Consider the following 20,000-nt stretch of genomic DNA (forward strand, 5'->3'; position numbering starts at 1 on the left):
CACCACCACCACTGTGGGAACCGACCTGTGAGATTTATATTTATTTAATTTATATGAATTTATATTTACGTTAATTTATATACTTCGATAGCAATTTGTATAATGATAAGTGGACTGTATTTCTGCAATAATCTCTTAATCTCACAAATCGATCCTCTACACATTAGGGGGGTTTATTAGTTAATATATATGCAGCCAATCAAACTACAGTAATAGCTACATACATTGATGAGGTTCCTTATCTTATAGTACAGCAGGCTAGTCCACCAGGTATAACTAGGGTGTAGACACCAAATTATCCTCTTTGAGGTAGCTTCCATATCACCCAGTAACTGGTGCACAAATCTTCTTCCTCGTCTTGACCTGTCAAAAGTGCGCTAGCTGTGAAGCCAGAATCCTATATATGACAAGTATATCAGAGAAAACACTATACAGTACATGGAACATGAAGACCTGGCTTAATTACCTTTAGTTTGAGGCTTCCACGTGATCTAACCGGGTCACCCTATATCCTGACATTAATGGCCATAAATGAATGATAAACGGGTTTCGGATAGACACTTAACTTGATATGTAGACAGCGTGTTGAAAAATGGTACACCTTTGGTTTCCATAACACTACGTCCAAGTAAATTTAACAGGAGCCGAATTTGCTCCCGTGTGAGCCTCTGGTCTCAATATAAAACAATGGCTGCATCTAACACTCCATTCTATTGACGTCTGGCCGACATTGTCCAGATATGATAGGAGCCAAATTTACTCCACACGTCTCGGAGGTGACACAACAATGGCTTCCCTCCTTCCCCCTGACGCCTGGCTTACATTGTCCAGATGTCCAAAGGTGATAGAAGGGTCACATTTACTCTACTTTAACATTGATAATTAAGTTAATTTATATAAGATGTTTTTATGATGGTAAAGTCCAAAGACTAATGTATTTAAGAATAATTCCCACCATAATAGGTGGTGAATTATAATAGTGTGTGGTGATGATATCCCGTTTTCTTTAGACGGTAATTCCACTACAAGTTACGTTTTCTATGGGTAACTTGTTTATACAACACAGCTATTATCTGTATGATATATTAAATGGTGTCGGATTTTCCGACAACCACCACTATAAGCAACACCACCACCACCAACACTACCACCACCACCAACACCATTATCATCACCAGCAACACTGCAACCCGAGTGTAGGAGTACACACGGGGCCATATAGTTCCTCTCGCATTTAGGACTACGCTGTACGGTTGGGACCCATACAGCAGTTCTCATCATTAACTGACACTCTCTCCTCACCCCTATGTATCGGTCAGAGGATATGGTACTTACACAGGTAGGGAGTTACCAATCTTTTCCAGAGCACAAAGAGTGATAACTCTGTAAGTACTATCTAGTTTTAATAGGAAACCTCTTACCCTTGTTCTCATCATTTTGAGACGAGGTAAGAAATCCCTACATTTTTTGGACTACCTTATAAACAATTTTGTTTCAACAATTCAAGTAGGAACGTGAACTAGAAGCTCTCCAGGTAAGAGAACGTGAGGCTGCCCTCCAGAAGGAACAAGTTGAACTCCAAAGTGAGCGTGAACAGGACGTTCTCCAGGTAAGAGAACGTGAACTTTAAATCCAAAGTGAACATGAGAAAGAGCTGCAAAAGGAAGCTCGTCAAGTGAAAAAAACGGGAATCAGCCATTGCTCTTGAACACCGCAGAAAAGAGCTTGATCTTGAAACTACGCACCACACTCAGCGCAAGGAAGTAGAAGCTAAACTCCTGGTACGTTTTAATCTTTCTCATGCAATTAAGTTGATGCCGTCTTTTGACCAGACAGAAATAGATGCATTCTTTACTTCATTCGAGGGTCTAGCTAACCAGCTCAGCTGACCTCAAGGTCAGTGATCAGAACTAATAATTTTCTCATTTGACAGGTAGAGCTGCCTTAACTCTCAGTACTATGCCTTCAGAAATCGATTACAAAGTGTTGAAAAAGGCAGTACTTGATGCCTATCTCCTCTCCATAGAGAACTGCAGACGTAAGTTTAGGGACAACCTTAATACTAGTGCTAATACTTATCTTGAGTTCGCTAATAATAAAAAAAGATATTTCATGAAGTGCCTAGACGCAGCACAAGTCTCATTTACAGAGCTCATCAACCTCATCATGGTGGAGGAATTTCTTCGTCGTGTCCCTTCTCCTGTACGTCTCTACCTTGCAGACAAGGAAGAAACCGACCTTACTAGATGTGCACAGTTGGCTGACTCTTATAGTCTCATTCACAGAGCATCATCCGACACCCCTCCTAGTCTTGGTCAAGTCCTGGATAAGTGAGTACCAGTAATGTGAACTCCTCTTTGTACTGCCGTTACTGTAAAAACTATGGGCATGGGCAAACTATGGGCATATAGGAAAAGTGTACCAGTTTTTACGGTAAGGTCAGCAGTGAGATTAAGCCCAAATCACCTCCTCCTAAAATTCATAAGATTCCTAAGCCTGTAATGAATATATTTGTTTCATCTATTGATCTCTCTCTCTTCAACAGACACCTATACCCCGGAACTGTCTCTGCCAGCAGTGAAGCTTCGGAGGGATGATTCAAAGCGAAGATCTTGAGGGACACAGCTGCTCTACAATCGATACTTCTCAAGTCAGCTGTATCCAACGTCACCTACACCGGAAAGACTGTCCTCATCACCGACCTTACTGCAGCTACCCCTTATCCACTTGCAAGAGTCCACCTGGATTGTTCGGCCATTCAAGGTGAAGTCGAAGTCGCCTTACGGGAAAAGTCTTTCCCCATGCCAGGAGTTTAACTTCTCCTGGGCAATGACTTGGCAGAAGATCAACAACCTTCCTTCCTCATCATCACAGAAGAACCCCAGGTATGTGACTCATCTGTGGAAAATCCTATCGTGAAATTTGTCGCAAAGGAGGTCTCATCAACTGACAATTCCGAGAACGTCTCCCATCCTGCGCCCCAAAGAATGAGGCGATTTGAAAAAATATCATGCAGAAGATTACCATCAGAGTGCCGGCGGGATGATGGGTGAATTAGCCTCAGTTACCATCATCTTTTGTCCGGTCATGATGGTCGAGTGGTTAAGGGGTCCTGTACACCAGTTACAGAGTGCTCCTGGCAGTATGGGTTCGAGTCACTTCTGGGGTGTGAGTTTTCAGTTGCATATATGCCTGGGGACCATTCAGGCTTGTTCGCATTTGTGTTCCTCACGTGTGCCCCAAAGGATGAAGTGATTTGATAAAATACCATGCCCAAGATTACCATCAGAGTGCCGGCGGGAGGATGGGGAATTAGCCTCGGCTACCATCATCTTTTGTCTGGTCATGATGGTCGAGTGGTTAAGGGGTCCTGTACACCAGTTGCAGAGTGCTCCTGGCAGTATGGGTTTGAGTCACTTCCGGGGTTTGAGTTTTCAGTTGCATTTATGCCTGGGAACAAACCATTCAGGCTTGTTCACCTGAATGGTTTGTTTGAATGGTGTATATATATATATATATATATATATATATATATATATATATATATATATATATATATATATATATATATATATGTCGTACCTAGTAGCCAGAACTCACTTCTCAGCCTACTATTCAAGGCCCGATTTGCCTAATAAGCCAAGTTTTCCTGAATTAATATATTTACTATAATTTTTTTCTTATGAAATGATAAAGCAACCCTTTTCTCTATGTATGAGGTCAATTTTTTTTTATTGGAGTTAAAATTAACGTAGATATATGACCGAACCTAACCAACCCTACCTAACCTAACCTAACCTATATTTATAGGTAAGGTTAGGTTAGGTAGCCAAAAAAAGCTAGGTTAGGTTAGGTTAGGTAGGTTAGGTAGACGAAAAAACATTAATTCATGAAAACTTGGCTTATTAGGCAAATCGGGCCTTGAATAGTAGGCTGAGAAGTGCGTTCTGGCTATTAGGTACGACATATATATATATATATATATATATATATGTCGTACCTAGTAGCCAGAACTCACTTCTCAGCCTACTATTCAAGGCCCGATTTGCCTAATAAGCCAAGTTTTCCTGAATTAATGTATTTACTATAATTTTTTTCTTATGAAATGATAAAGCTACCCTTTTCAGTATGTATGAGGTCAATTTTTTTTTATTGGAGTTAAAATTAACGTAGATATATGACCGAACCTAACCAACCCTACCTAACCTAACCTAACGTATATATATAGGTAAGGTTAGGTTAGGTAGCCAAAAAAAGCTAGGTTAGGTTAGGTTAGGTAGGTTAGGTAGACGAAAAAACATTAATTCATGAAAACTTGGCTTATTAGGCAAATCGGGCCTTGCATAGTAGGCTGAGAAGTGAGTTCTGGCTACTAGGTACGACATATATATATATATATATATATATATATATATATATATATATATATATATATATATATATATATATATATATATATATATATATATATATATATATATATATGTCGTACTATTAGACTATTTTACAGGAACTTCTATTAGACTATTTTACAGGAACTTCTTTTCCACAGCTCATAAAACGGAGGAAAGGGTCCTGAAAGATATTGTTAATAGAAACGTTATCCCTACAGACAAAAATCAGAGGATACAACTGACGATTTACTATAAAACCAGAAAAACGGCCAGCCTACTCATGAGAAACTCTCCAGACACAAAACAGAACGCTTTAAAAGAGACTAACGTCGTCTATGCCTTCAAATGCCCACTTGGGGACTGTAAGCTCCAAAAAACCCAGTATATAGGCAAGACAACAACATCTCTTTCTAGGCGTTTAACGATGCATAAGCAACAGGGCTCCATTAAGGAACATATAATCTCTTCCCATAACCAAACCATCGCCAGAGAAATCCTAGTAAACAACACAGAAATCATCGATAGATACAGCGATAGCAGGCGGCTTGACGTTTGCGAGGCACTACACATCAAGAAGTCAACACCAGCAATCAACAGCCAATTATTGCACAACTATATTCTACCCACCTCAAGACTCCGCTCCAATATAGAAGCATCAAGAAATATGGACCAATAGGCTTTCTACAAACACTTCTATTCAATACCCATTGTTTCTGTTCTGTCTTGTGTTGATACTTTTAATACCCTATTAATATCCCCTAGTGTTCTGTCTTGTGTTAATGCCACATCACCCTTCCCACCTCACTCAAATGTAGATATAAAATCAGGGAAACGCAAGTTCTAATCAGTTGTGTATTTGTGAAGTCTTTGAAAATGTAATAAGTTTTACGAAACGCGCCCGTGTCGCGTCAGACTAGAAATAAAAATGAATTTTGGAGAAGTGATTTTTGATTTACCTCCAACTGTGAAGCGTAATGTACGAAAGATTGAGAAAATTCGTGTTAGAATTATTAATCTTACTTTTTCGGTCATATTTAATAATATATATATATATATATATATATATATATATATATATATATATATATATATATATATATATATATATATATATATATATATATATATATATATATATATATATATATATATTTTAGAGTACCACCTCTGGCTGGAAGAAGGGGGACCCATAGCCTCGGAGGAAACCACACATAACGCATTGGAGGGAATGTGGGTCCCCTCCAATAAAGTTTCTGTGTGCTTTTCTCCTACCACCCCCTTCCCTTTTTTTTTTTTTTTTTTTTTCCTTTATTGTGTATTTAAAGGTTACAAAACATACAAGACAAATGCCTAAAGGTTATGGATCTCTTGAAGCTCCTCCGCTTCTGGACAGGAACCGAGGTCGCAGCAAGCATTTCCCCTCTGGATCGCCACACTGAGACGCTGAAACAAAAAACTGGAAGCCCTTGGGTCTCTGGTGACGTCAATGAGCTTGGAACCCAATTCCTTGAGAAATCCCAAGGCACTCTTGCCCCAGGGGCCATGCGTCTCAGACGCTATGGGAACAAAGAGGTATTGACCTTCCAGTCGCCTGTACTTGAGTGATTTTGCTGTTTCCCTGTGGTTGGCCACCTGCTTGATCAGCTCCGAAGTGTACATAGGTGTCAGCCAGGGTGGATACACATGTGTAGTTCCACACCAACTGTCTACCCTCCTTCCATGAGTATATGGTAATGCCATCAGGGCGAAGTGCGGGGAAATCCGGGTTTTGGACCCCTAGGATGCGAGGTTCTCTCTCCGCTGGGCACCTAGCTGAGACGAGGCTTCTCTTGATGATGTCATTGATCTCGTTGTGTCTTGCATGCCAGCCCTTTGTGCTTCCGCAATGCAACCCATGCAGTCTGTATTGGTCTGCTTCCACCCTGTTGCAAATACACTTGTATTCAGTGTAAATTGGGGCACCAAGGCGGAGGGCCACTGCTACACGAAGGGATTCTGGATCTAGGCACGTGCCCATTGCTGTCATGGGTACTGCCAGGAGGAAGTCTCCTGCATGGGGGGCACGCACTGCTCTGAGGCGGGCTTTCTCCGTGTCTGATGCTGCGACGCTGAGCATGGCATCAGCTACTTTTTCCACTAGAGGGTTGTCCCAGCCGGACTGTTTGTGTTGTTTTGTTGGCTCTATAATAGTTGCTGGGGCTGCAAGAACATCCCACTGATTTGAACATTCAGTGAAAGCAGGATCGTATATTCCTGCTGAATCTCTCAGGGTTGCAGGTAAAATATCTCTGACGAGGTCGTGCGATGCATGGGAGGAGGAAAGGAAGGCTGGTAGAGCAATTTGGGAGGCTGTGCGGACACCAAAGCCGCCGAGTCTTACAGGAAGGGTTGCTTGCTCCCACTGAGAGTCGTCCAATGGCAGGTTCAGGACTTTCACCAGCATGGACCTCAGAAGGGTGTCATACACATTTAACTTAGGGCTGCTGTAGGAAGGAGAACATCTTAGAAAGTAGGTCAACTTAGGGAGAGACAGGCATCAGGTGAGGAGAAAGAGAGCATCATGGGCATCAATCTTGTCAATCCTGTCCAGCATTCTCTTTAGGTCGGTGATTTTTGCAGCCAGGACCTCCTCGATTGCTCGTGGGCCAATGGGGGCACCCAGGAGAGTGCAGTCCGGTGGCTCGACAACGAGAATGTCTGGAAGAACATTTTGTATTTGCCCAGTGATGTCTGGGTTGCGGGAGATTATTTCACATTTGGATGCATTGAGAATGAGGCCTAAGGCTGCTCCCTGCTCCTGGATTTTCCTTATATCCTCCAAAATGGTTTCCGGAGTTCCAGCTAGAGTGCCATCATCCAGGTACCAGATGTTTAGCTCGCTTGTCAGACCTATCAAGTGACCTCTTTGATAGCTAGAGAGAGTATCTTTGGTGTTGTCCAAAGATTGTTTATCTTCACTTGTGGTTTATGCAAGTATAGGCTTATAAGCTGGACACGAGTTCTCTCACATTGACAGTGGCTTGACGAAAAATGCAGACTGACCCCTCACTCATCTGGTGCCTTCGGGAGGTAGAGATGTTTGAGATATATATCTCGAACTATCTACTTCTTTTGTAAGGTCTGATGGCGTAGTGGGTTAAAGCATACTAGTTATGCCAGCTACTGGAAGGTAGTTGTGCTTTCTGGGTTCGAGTCCCACTGGTGGGTGTTGTCCAAAGATTGTTTATCTTCACTTGTGGTTTATGCAAGTATAGGCTTATAAGCTGGACACGAGTTCTCTCACATTGACAGTGGCTTGACGAAAAATGCAGACTGACCCCTCACTCATCTGGTGCCTTCGGGAGGTAGAGATGTTTGAGATATATATCTCGAACTATCTACTTTATTTGTAAGGTCTGATGGCGTAGTGGGTTAAAGCATACTAGTTATGCCAGCTACTGGAAGGTAGTTGTGCTTTCTGGGTTCGAGTCCCACTGGTGGGTGTTGTCCAAAGATTGTTTATCTTCACTTGTGGTTTATGCAAGTATAGGCTTATAAGCTGGACACGAGTTCTCTCACATTGACAGTGGCTTGACGAAAAATGCAGACTGACCCCTCACTCATCTGGTGCCTTCGGGAGGTAGAGATGTTTGAGATATATATCTCGAACTATCTACTTCTTTTGTAAGGTCTGATGTCGTAGTGGGTTAAAGCATACTAGTTATGCCAGCTACTGGAAGGTAGTTGTGCTTTCTGGGTTCGAGTCCCACTGGTGGGTGTTGTCCAAAGATTGTTTATATATATATATATATATATATATATATATATATATATATATATATATATATATATATATATATATATATATATATATATATATATATATATATATATATATATATATATATATATATATATATATATATATATATATATTATTAAATATGACCGAAAAAGTAAGATTAATAATTCTAACACGAATTTTCTCAATCTTTCGTACATTTCTTTTCACTGTTGGTGGTAATTCAAAAATCAATTCTCCAAAATTCATTTTTATTTCTAGTCTGACGCGACACTTGAGCGCGTTTCGTAAAACTAATTACATTTTCAAAGACTTTAGTTAACACATACACAACTGAATAGAACTTACACATCTCTGATTTTGTTTATATCTACATTTGAGTGAGGTGGATGGGGTGAGGTGGTATTTAATAAGGTATTAATTTCATCAACACAAGCCAAAACATGAAACAATGGGTATTGAATAGAAGTGATTGTAGAAAGCCTATTGATCCATATTTCTTGATGCTTCTATATTGGAGCGGAGTCTTGAGGTGGGTAGAATATAGTTGTGCATTAATTGGCTGTTGATTGCTGGTGTTGACTTCTTGATGTGTAATGCCTCGCAAACGTCAAGCCGCCTGCTATCGCTGTATCTATCGATGATTTCTGTGTTGTTTATTAGGATTTCTCTGGCGATGGTTTGGTTGTGGGAAGAGATTATATGTTCCTTAATGGAGCCCTGTTGCTTATGCATCGTTAAACGCCTAGAAAGAGATGTTGTTGTCTTGCCTATATACTGGGTTTTTTGGAGCTTACAGTCCCCAAGAGGGCATTTGAAGGCATAGACGACGTTAGTCTCTTTTAAAGCATTCTGTTTTGTGTCTGGAGAGTTTCTCATGAGTAGGCTGGCCGTTTTTCTGGTTTTATAGTAAATCGTCAGTTGTATCCTCTGATTTTTGTCTGTAGGGATAACGTTTCTATTAACAATATCTTTCAGGACCCTTTCCTCCGTTTTATGAGCTGTGGACAAGAAGTTCCTGTAAAATAGTCTAATAGGGGGTATAGGTGTTGCGTTGGTTGTCTCTTCAGAGGTTGCATGGCGTTTCACTTTCCTTCTTATGATGTCTTCGACGAAACCATTGGAAAAGCCGTTGTTGACTAGGACCTGCCTTACCCTACAGAGTTCTTCGTCGACTTGCTTCCATTCTGAGCTGTGACTGAGAGCACGGTCGACATAAGCGTTAACAACACTCCTCTTGTACCTGTCTGGGCAGTCGCTGTTGGCATTTAGGCACATTCCTATGTTCGTTTCCTTAGTGTAGACTGCAGTGTGGAAACCTCTGCTCTTTTCCATGACTGTTACATCTAGAAAGGGTAGCTTCCCATCCTTTTCCATCTCGTAAGTGAAACGCAGCACGGAACTCTGCTCAAATGCCTCCTTCAGCTCCTGCAGATGTCTGACATCAGGTACCTGTGTAAAAATGTCGTCAACATACCTGCAGTATATGGCCGATTTCAAGTTCATTTCGACTAAGACTTTTTGCTCGATGGTACCCATGTAGAAGTTTGCAAACAGGACACCTAGGGGAGAACCCATAGCGACCCCATCTACTTGCTTATACATGTGCCCATCCGGCCTCAAGAAGGGTGCCTCTTTAGTACAAGCTTGGAGTAGTTTCCTCAGAATGTTTTCTGGTATGTCAAGAGGAGTGCAGGCCGGATCACGATACACTCTGTCGGCTATCATCCCGATTGTCTCGTCCACAGGTACGTTGGTAAACAGTGATTCTACGTCCAACGAGGCTCTTGTCCCTGTGGCCTGTGTGCTCCGCAGTAAGTCAACAAATTCCTTTGGAGACTACGACCGGACATAATGAGGTGATAGCCGAGGCTATTTGAACCACCCGACCGCCGGCACTCGGATAGTAATCTTGGGCATAGCATTTTACCAAATCACCTCATTCTTTGGGGCACACGTGAGGAACACAAAGGCGAACAAGCCTGAATGGTCCCCAGGACAATTATTATTTATTGTCGTTATTGTTATTTGCGTTATTGTCCTGGGGACCATTCAGGCTTGTTCGCATTTGTGTTCCTCACGTGTGCCCCAAAGAATGAGTTGATTTGGTAAAAGGCTATGCCCAAGATTACTATCCGAGTGCCGGCGGTGGGGTGGTTCAAATAGCCTCGGCTATCACCTCATTATGTCCAGTCGTGATGGTCAAGTGGATTAAGGCGTCTCGTACATACCAGTTGCGTTACTCCTGGGAGTATGGGTTCGAGTCACTTCTGGGGTGTGAGTTTTCAGTTGCATATTGTCCTGGGGACCATTCAGGCTTGTTCGCATTTGTGTTCCTCACGTGTGCCCCAAAGAATGAGGTGATTTGGTAAAATGCTATTCCCAAGATTACTATCCGAGTGCCGGCGGTGGGGTGGTTCAAATAGCCTCGGCTATCACCTCATTATGTCCGGTCGTGATGGTCAAGTGGATTAAGGCGTCTTGTACATACCAGTTGCGTTGCTCCTGGGAGTATGGGTTCGAGTCACTTCTGGGGTGTGAGTTTTCAGTTGCATATTGTCCTGGGGACCATTCAGGCTTGTTCGCATTTGTGTTCCTCACGTGTGCCCCAAAGAATGAGGTGATTTGGTAAAATGCTATGCCCAAGATTACTATCCGAGTGCCGGCGGTGGGGTGGTTCAAATAGCCTCGGCTATCACCTCATTATGTCCGGTCGTGATGGTCAAGTGGATTAAGGCGTCTTGTACATACCAGTTGCGTTGCTCCTGGGAGTATGGGTTTGAGTCACTTCTGGGGTGTGAGTTTTCAGTTGCATATTGTCCTGGGGACCATTCAGGCTTGTTCGCATTTGTGTTCCTCACGTGTGCCCCAAAGAATGAGGTGATTTGGTAAAATCCTATGCCCAAGATTACTATCCGAGTGCCGGTGGTGGGGTGGTTCAAATAGCCTCGGCTATCACCTCATTATGTCCGGTCGTGATGGTCAAGTGGATTAAGGCGTCTTGTACATACCAGTTGCGTTGCTCCTGGGAGTATGGGTTCGAGTCACTTCTGGGGTGTGAGTTTTCAGTTGCATATTGTCCTGGGGACCATTCAGGCTTGTTCGCATTTGTGTTCCTCACGTGTGCCCCAAAGAATGAGGTGATTTGGTAAAATGCTATGCCCAAGATTACTATCCGAGTGCCGGCGGTGGGGTGGTTCAAATAGCCTCGGCTATCACCTCATTATGTCCGGTTGTGATGGTCAAGTGGATTAAGGCGTCTTGTACATACCAGTTGCGTTGCTCCTGGGAGTATGGGTTCGAGTCACTTCTGGGGTGTGAGTTTTCAGTTGCATATTGTCCTGGGGACCATTCAGGCTTGTTCGCATTTGTGTTCCTCACGTGTGCCCCAAAGAATGAGGTGATTTGGTAAAATGCTATGCTCAAGATTACTATCCGAGTGCCGGCGGTGGGGTGGTTCAAATAGCCTCGGCTATCACCTCATTATGTCCGGTTGTGATGGTCAAGTGGATTAAGGCGTCTTGTACATACCAGTTGCGTTGCTCCTGGGAGTATGGGTTCGAGTCACTTCTGGGGTGTGAGTTTTCAGTTGCATATTGTCCTGGGGACCATTCAGGCTTGTTCGCATTTGTGTTCCTCACGTGTGCCCCAAAGAATGAGGTGATTTGGTAAAATGCTATGCCCAAGATTACTATCCGAGTGCCGGCGGTGGGGTGGTTCAAATAGCCTCGGCTATCACCTCATTATGTCCGGTCGTGATGGTCAAGTGGATTGAGGCGTCTTGTACATACCCGTTGCGTTGCTCCTGGGAGTATGGGTTCGAGTCACTTCTGGGGTGTGAGTTTTCAGTTGCATATTGTCCTAGGGACCATTCAGGCTTGTTCGCATTTGTGTTCCTCACGTGTGCCCCAAAGAATGAGGTGATTTGGTAAAATGCTATGCCCAAGATTACTATCTGAGTGCCGGCGGTGGGGTGGTCCAAATAGCCTCGGCTATCACCTCATTATGTCCGGTCGTGATGGTCAAGTGGATTAAGGCGTCTTGTACATACCAGTTGCGTTGCTCCTGGGAGTATGGGTTCGAGTCACTTCTGGGGTGTGAGTTTTCAGTTGCATATTGTCCTGGGGACCATTCAGGCTTGTTCGCATTTGTGTTCCTCACGTGTGCCCCAAAGAATGAGGTGATTTGGTAAAAATGCTATGCCCAAGATTACTATCCGAGTGCCGGCGGTGGGGTGGTTCAAATAGCCTCGACTATCACCTCATTATGTCCGGTCGTGATGGTCAAGTGGATTAAGGCGTCTTGTACATACCAGTTGCGTTGCTCCTGGGAGTATGGGTTCGAGTCACTTTTGGGGTGTGAGTTTTCAGTTGCATATTGTCCTGGGGACCATTCAGGCTTGTTCGCATTTGTGTTCCTCACGTGTGCCCCAAAGAATGAGGTGATTTGGTAAAATGCTATGCCCAAGATTACTATCCGAGTGCCGGCGGTGGGGTGGTTCAAATAGCCTCGACTATCACCTCATTATGTCCGGTCGTGATGGTCAAGTGGATTAAGGCGTCTTGTACATACCAGTTGCGTTGCTCCTGGGAGTATGGGTTCGAGTCACTTCTGGGGTGTGAGTTTTCAGTTGCATATTGTCCTGGGGACCATTCAGGCTTGTTCGCATATATATATATATATATATATATATATATATATATATATATATATATATATATATATATATATATATATATATTTTTTTTTTTTTTTTTTTTTTTTTTTTTTATATATATATATTTTTTTTTAATATATATATATATATATAATATATATATATATATATATATATATATATATATATATATATATATATATATATATATATATATGAATAAACTAATTTTTAATACACAATACAAAAAAAATGCTGAATGGATCTTACGGGAGGGTTGCTGCTTTGATAAACCTGCCGTGGTGGAGAGGTTCTTTGCAAAAAGTTTTTTCATTCATAAACATGGGATTTGGGAGCTAGAATAAAATAAGGACACAAGTCCTCTTGTGTCTGTTTTTTTGTCTATATACATTATAGACAATTATGAATCTCAGTGTCTAACTTGAAAGTTCCCTACCTGCTAGTTGTACATTTCTCTCGCTTTCTTTAGTAGTTCTACCTATGATGTCTATTTCTACCTTTTCACTGAACTTGGCATGCAATAAAGCAAATTACTTAACCCTCTCATCCAAAAAAGATCTTCATCATCAATTTTATATTTTTTATGTTCATCACCATCTTATTGGCTGCATCTCATTGTCTCTCTCTTCCGGGTGATCCTTCTGCTGTATGTCTGATATCTCTTCAGTCTCCTTTGGTCGAGCTCAATCTTCATCAAGACACAGATCTCATAAAATAGCTTTTAAAACGTTTTTTTTCGTGTGTAGCAAAGAAGCACTCTAGGCACAGACTGCCTTCTATATCGTGACATATAAAGGCTCCTTACTAGCAGGAGCCTTTCTCGTATTTTTTGTTCTGATTTACTTTGTTTAGATGTTTTGTGCTTCACTACTTACATGACAGTTTTAATGGCTAGATTTTATACTAGATAGATTAGCATCTACCATCCCGTTCGTAAGCTTAAGTAGTTTGAGATGGGTTAGTCAGCTTGGATTATATTACAAGAAATGGATGACGGAGGCCCCAGCACACTTCGCCCATAAGATGCCTTACCGCTCGTGTTACAGAACTTTTCCAGCACTCATCAGGAATTACATATATTAAACCTACTTCATAAATTCAGCGTGTGCAAGTTAACAAGTCAACCTACCCGACAATAGGGTGCTGGAAGTTAATGTCCTTCTCTGTTTTATTGACTATCTCCTGCATGTACGGCTGAAGTTTGAAGATGTATTTGACGAACTGCCCCACCCACCAGGCCGCCGGGTCAGCAGTCACTCGAACTACCCGCTCGGAGATGTCACTCGGGATGGCTAGGGGCATGTACTCTGGTTTGGGGTCTGCGTACACCCCTATAAACTCCACCGTTTGTGAGTCACTGGTTCCTGTGGAGTCAAGAATAAAATAAATAAAATAAAAGAAGTATCATGAAGCGATTATGTATTATCTACTTGTAACATAAACTATATTAAGCATAATTACTAATAACAATTAGCAAAAAGATATTGGTTTGCGCCCTAAGTCCGTATAGATACACGTAAAAGTATATTGATTTAACTCAGTTACTTAGGCTTGTCCTGGAGGCGTGTTATAGGCGTATGTACGTGGTTGTTGTTGTTTAAGATTCAGCAACTAGGAACAAAAGTTACAAGTAGCAGGGGCTATGGTGAGCCCGTAGTGGACTTACCTGGCACAGGAGCGGGACTGTAACAGCACGTGGTGAACCAAGATAAATTTATATACATGAACTAGTGACATGAAACTTACATTAGAAGATAAACCCAAGTTTAACTTTTTAAGGTTCAACACCATCAATGAAACCTCTACCATGAGTTAGAAATCATTAAAAGCTCTACTTTGGAACATGAGGAGCGAGAACGCAGTTCAGGACCCACTTCATACGCCTACAGCTTGCCACACACTCTCACACTCTCTTTCTCCATTGATCATCACTATTGAAATGCTGATCAATGGTTATGTGGTCACGGTTGTCGGAAATTCCTACAATACTAACCCCTAACACACTAAGCAAATCCTGTCATGTTAGATAACTACTAACATTAACTATCCACTAATTAACCTTATTGAATAATGTAAAAAATATTGTATTTCTTGGCTTCTCATGGAAAATGGGAGATTTGCCACGTCACATGAATCTCTATTTATTAATTATAAATATCTTATATAATCTTTAAAATACCAGCCTGGGAACAAAAGAGAATAAAAAAAGTATTTTCCATTTAAGGATTTAACTAATTTATTTATAAAAGAAGCTCCTTCTTCGTTTGACCATGAGTAGTCGAAACTTATCCAGACGAGAGACACCTATCTCGCCTGGAGGGAGAGGAGACGCCATTATCACCTAGAAAAACGTAGCCCAGAGAACACGTTTGCACCAGTTCTCGGAACCTTCCTGCAAATTCTCATATTGTGGGACGCCAGAGTCACCTATTATCAACACGGACTTCGCTAGCCATAAGGTGAAATTGAGGGAAAAGAAGTAACTGCAACAAATTATTTGGTTCTGCACGATACATGGCCTGACACCTTCAGTGTTCAACCACAGGCGACGTGGCTCACATGATCAGGACACGTACACGGCTGGATAACTAAACTATATTCAACCTAACAGCTAAGCTGTTTTACGGTTTAACTAACCCAATTAGTAGTAGACTAATCCATTGTAGCAAATTTCTATTAATCGATTATATATGATTGATAGGCTATGTATAATAAACCCCCCTCCCGTGTTTGTGAAAGAGGAAAACTCCTAGCAGGATAAAATCTAAATATACAAATCACTTTAACTCAATAATAATTCTAAATATACGGTCCGCTTTAAATTAATAATAATCAATAATTAAATTAATAAGCAGTCTCCGTGGTGTAGTGGTAAGACACTCGCCTGGCGTTCCGCGAGCGTTATGTCATGGGTTCGTATCCTGGCCGGGGAGGATTTACTGGGCGCAATTCCTTAACTGTAGCCTCTGTTTAACGCAACAGTAAAATGTGTACTTGGATGAAAAAACGATTCTTCGCGGCAGGGGATCGTATTCCAGGGACCATAGGATTAAGGACTTGCCCGAAACGCTACGCGTACTAGTGGCTGTACAAGAATGTAACAACTCTTGTATATATCTCAAAAAAAAAAAAAAAAACTAATAATTTTATAAAATAATAAATAAACAAATAAATTCCTGCTGATAGATATTCCCTATATTCTTATTGTCCTTACAAACCAAGATCATGTTTATGATCCAAACAAAGAAATAACCAGTGAAATCAGTGCATAAATAATCAAATAAATAGCATCTAAAGTAAATTGCTGTATAAATCACTGGTAGCCTAACTCAGTAAACCTCAGTCAGAACTATACACAGAAATACTACAATAATTAACTAGCACCATCATTGTTCCAAGGAGCAAATATTTGTGCAAACACATAAAATTTCTGCGTATAAAAAAACACTCAAACCCAGAACTATGCTTTCGCGAATTTATCCACCAAATAAGTGGAGTTTTATATCCATAGTGTGTGGAGTCAAAATTAAAATCAAGCCAATAGGAGTGCTAAGTCCTACACTGCTCAATGTTTTGATGCACAAATTAACAATTGATATTCCCACTACCTGACGAAGCTGTTATCTGTTATGCCGATGACACATGCATTGTTACAAATACCCAAACTAGACTGCAAGCTCTACTTGATTCACTCGCTGCTAAAAGCATTGAATGTGGTCTTGTTATCTCTATAACTAAATCCAGAGTTCTCCATCTCCTTAATTAAGAGAAAACTCATGTCCCTATAACTTTCAAGGTCAACAACCAGAACAATGAAACGTGTAGGCAGCACAAATACCTTGGAGTTGGTATTAACAGTGACATTGTAAACGATCTACACCGTAGGTTAAAAGAAAGACTAAAACCACTGAAAACACTTACTGGTAAGAATATTGGTATCAATATTAAATATGCTAGACTATTCTATATGATGTTTGTTAGATCTCTCGTTGATTATAATGCTTTGCACTTACATAACTTCCCCGCCTCTGTGTTGGACAAACTTGAAGTATTACAGAATAAAGCCATTCTTGGTGCCCCGAGATACACACGAATCATCAACATGCGGGAAGAGCTGAAGCTTCCAACCATACTTGAGAGAATTATGCAAGTGAACACGACCTTTTGCCTTAAAGTCATGAGAGACCCTACATCTCCTGCATTGCTCAGAGACAAATTATTTAATGCTGTTAACACCCTATTGACTGGTGCCGACATACCAACTCACTCCTTTTATTATAAACGGCTGAGCAAAAATGCTTACAATTTCATTAAACTCAACATTCCTTTGAAGTGCAATCTACCTGTCTGGTATTCCTCTTTATCTGTATCCCACCATTCAGGTATCATACACACCTGTCACTAATAAAGGTAATGAGAATCTTGCTCTTCTCAAAGCCGTCACACACGAAACAATTGCCTCCTCCATCGAGAATTTAAGATATCACGAGCACTGTGTTTACACCGACGGCTCCGTCCAATCTTCTATTGGACGGACTGCAGCAGCATGTAGGTTTTATAGAAATAATATTTGCACAAAGACTGTCAGTGTTAGGTTAAACAATTGGCTGACCTCCACATAAGCAGAACTAATGGCATTACAACTAGAAACCAGTACATTAGAAAACATTGGAGGAGGAATAATATTTTGTGATTCAAAGTCTGCTCCTCTAGCAATCGAAAAATTATCCTGGAAGATCGACAGCAAGAACCTCATACTACCAATCATAAATGACCTAATCGCTGCACAGAGCAAAGGATCTCAAATCTCCTTTGTATGGATACCATCACACATAAATAAAACCCATCATAATGAGACAGGCATTGCAGCCAAATTAGCATTTAACAAAGATGAAGTTGAATTAGATCTAGGTATCACCATCTCTGCTGTCAAAACTATATTGGTCCACACACTCAGGTCTGATAGGAAAGAAATTACTGACTTCCACCGACCTGAAAGCCCTAGTATAATAAGCTATGATTTGTTCAGATCTGAAACCTATATCTATGGCCAGCACAAAACTTCCACCAGACTGTGCGACACAATGGTTGCAAGGATCAGGTTGGGTTACCGTTACCTGTGGCAAGTGGCTACAGGTGACGGATCTCCCAATCCTGAGCACTCCAGGTGCAAACTCTGTGAGCAGGAACTGTGGCATGATCTCCCCCACCACATCACCGAATGCCCAGTTATTAGACTGGGCATTTGTTTCGTCTCAAACCAGTTAGCATGAGGTACCTGGAGCTTTGCAGTTATTTTATTCACTCTCGTGTTCTTGAAGATATCCTCATAGTGCACCCAAAATTTGCCAGTGCAGGCTTCTGAACATATGGCCCTGTATAACTAACCATCCTGCGAGATGGGGACTTTTAGTATCACTACTACCTTATTCACTCTTGTGTTCATGATATCCTCATAACGAACCCAGAGTCTGTGAGTGCAGACTACTTATCATATACCTCTGTATGACTAACCATCCTGTGTGATGGGGATTTTTTAACATTAATGAGTTAGCTTTTTGACATTGTACTCCCCCTTCATATAGTCTAGGGTACCTTCCTTCTTATGATGTCTTCAACGAAACCATTGGAGAAGCCGTTGTTGACTAGGACCTGCCTTACCCTACAGAGTTCTTCATCGACTTGCTTCCATCCTGAGCTGTGGCTAAGAGCACGGTCGACATAAGCGTTAACAACACTTCTCTTGTACCTGTCTGGGCAGTCACTGTTGGCATTGAGGCACATTCCTATGTTTGTTTCCTTAGTGTAGACTGCAGTGTGGAAACCTCCGCTCCTTTCCATGACTGTTACATCTAGAAAGGGCACCTTCCCATCTAGAAAGGGCACCTTCTCCTTCTCGTAAGTGAAACGCAACACAGAATTCTGCTCAAATGCCTCCTTCAGCTCCTGCAGATGTCTGACATCAGGTACCTGTGTAAAAATGTCGTCAACATACCTGCAGTATATGGCCGGTTTCAATTTCATGTCGACTAAGACCTTTTGCTCGATGGTACCCATGTAGAAGTTCGCAAACAGGACACCTAGGGGGGAACCCATGGCGACCCCATCTACTTGCTTATACATGTGCCAATCCGGGCTCAAGAAGGGTGCCTCTTTAGTACAAGCTTGGAGTAGTTTCCTTAGAATGTTTTCTGGTATGTCAAGAGGAGTACAGGCCAGATCACGATACACTCTGTCCGCTATCATCCTGATTGTTTCATCCACAGGTTCGTTGGTAAACAGTGATTCTATGTCTAACGAGGCTCTTATCCCTATGGCCCATGTTCCCCGCAGTAAGTCAACAAATTCCTTTGGAGACTTCAGGCTGAAGGCGCAAGGGACATAAGGAGTCATCAAGCCGTTGAGTCGCTTCACCAGTCTGTACGTGGGTGTGGGTATCTGGCTGATGATTGGCCGAAGTGGGTTTCCAGGCTGATGTGTCTTGACATTTCCATATGCGTATCCAGGTTTATATTCACCAATAATCTTTGGCAGGTGGAGTCCGGATTTCTTGGCGTTCACAGTTTCGATCAATTTGTTGACCTTTGCTTTCAATTCGGCTGTAGTGTCCTTCGTTACCCTTTAGAATTTATTTTGGTCAGAAAGTATGAGGTTCATTTTCGCCAGATATTCGTCTTTTTTAAGAATGACGTATATTGGCGACTTGTCACCTCTCCTGACGACTATCTCCTTGTTCTCACAAAGGCTCTTAGCAGCTGCTTTGAGCTCGGGGGACAGTATGGTGCTTCTGTAGTTGCCTCGATTCTTTCCTCCTTCCGCAATAAGTTCTGCTTGTAAGGTGTCTATGGTGGTGACCTTTTGTGTCTCGAGGTCGAATATGTAGTCCAGCAGAATATCCAACTCCACTTTCCTGGCCATCTCACTTGGTTTGGACATAACTTAACAGTTTATACCCAGATTTAGGAGAATGACTTGGTCCTCAGTGAGGTTGATTCCTGCAAGGTTCAGGAAGCCGTCTCTTGGTCGTGAAATTGCCATAAGTCCTAAATATAACGTTGTTAGTTTCTTGATTATCCTGGTTTCGGTGCTGAGGTGATGTCGATCTGAGAGGATGTCGAGGTGTTGCTCGATGCGAGTACGGAGATTT

General features: G+C 41.7%; 1 protein-coding gene across 1 annotated transcript in view; it reads right to left on the reverse strand.

Moving 5' to 3' along the window:
* Positions 1-20,000, reverse strand: part of LOC138366809 (alpha-(1,6)-fucosyltransferase-like) — a 65,271-nt gene that overhangs the window by 28,642 nt on the left and 16,629 nt on the right. Inside the window, exon 4 of the mRNA XM_069328092.1 lies at positions 13,983-14,217. Coding sequence (XP_069184193.1) covers positions 13,983-14,217 — 235 coding nt within the window. The remainder of the gene's footprint in view (positions 1-13,982; positions 14,218-20,000) is intronic.

Source organism: Procambarus clarkii, chromosome 20, assembly GCF_040958095.1.
Source record: "Procambarus clarkii isolate CNS0578487 chromosome 20, FALCON_Pclarkii_2.0, whole genome shotgun sequence".
NCBI lineage: Eukaryota > Metazoa > Arthropoda > Malacostraca > Decapoda > Cambaridae > Procambarus > Procambarus clarkii.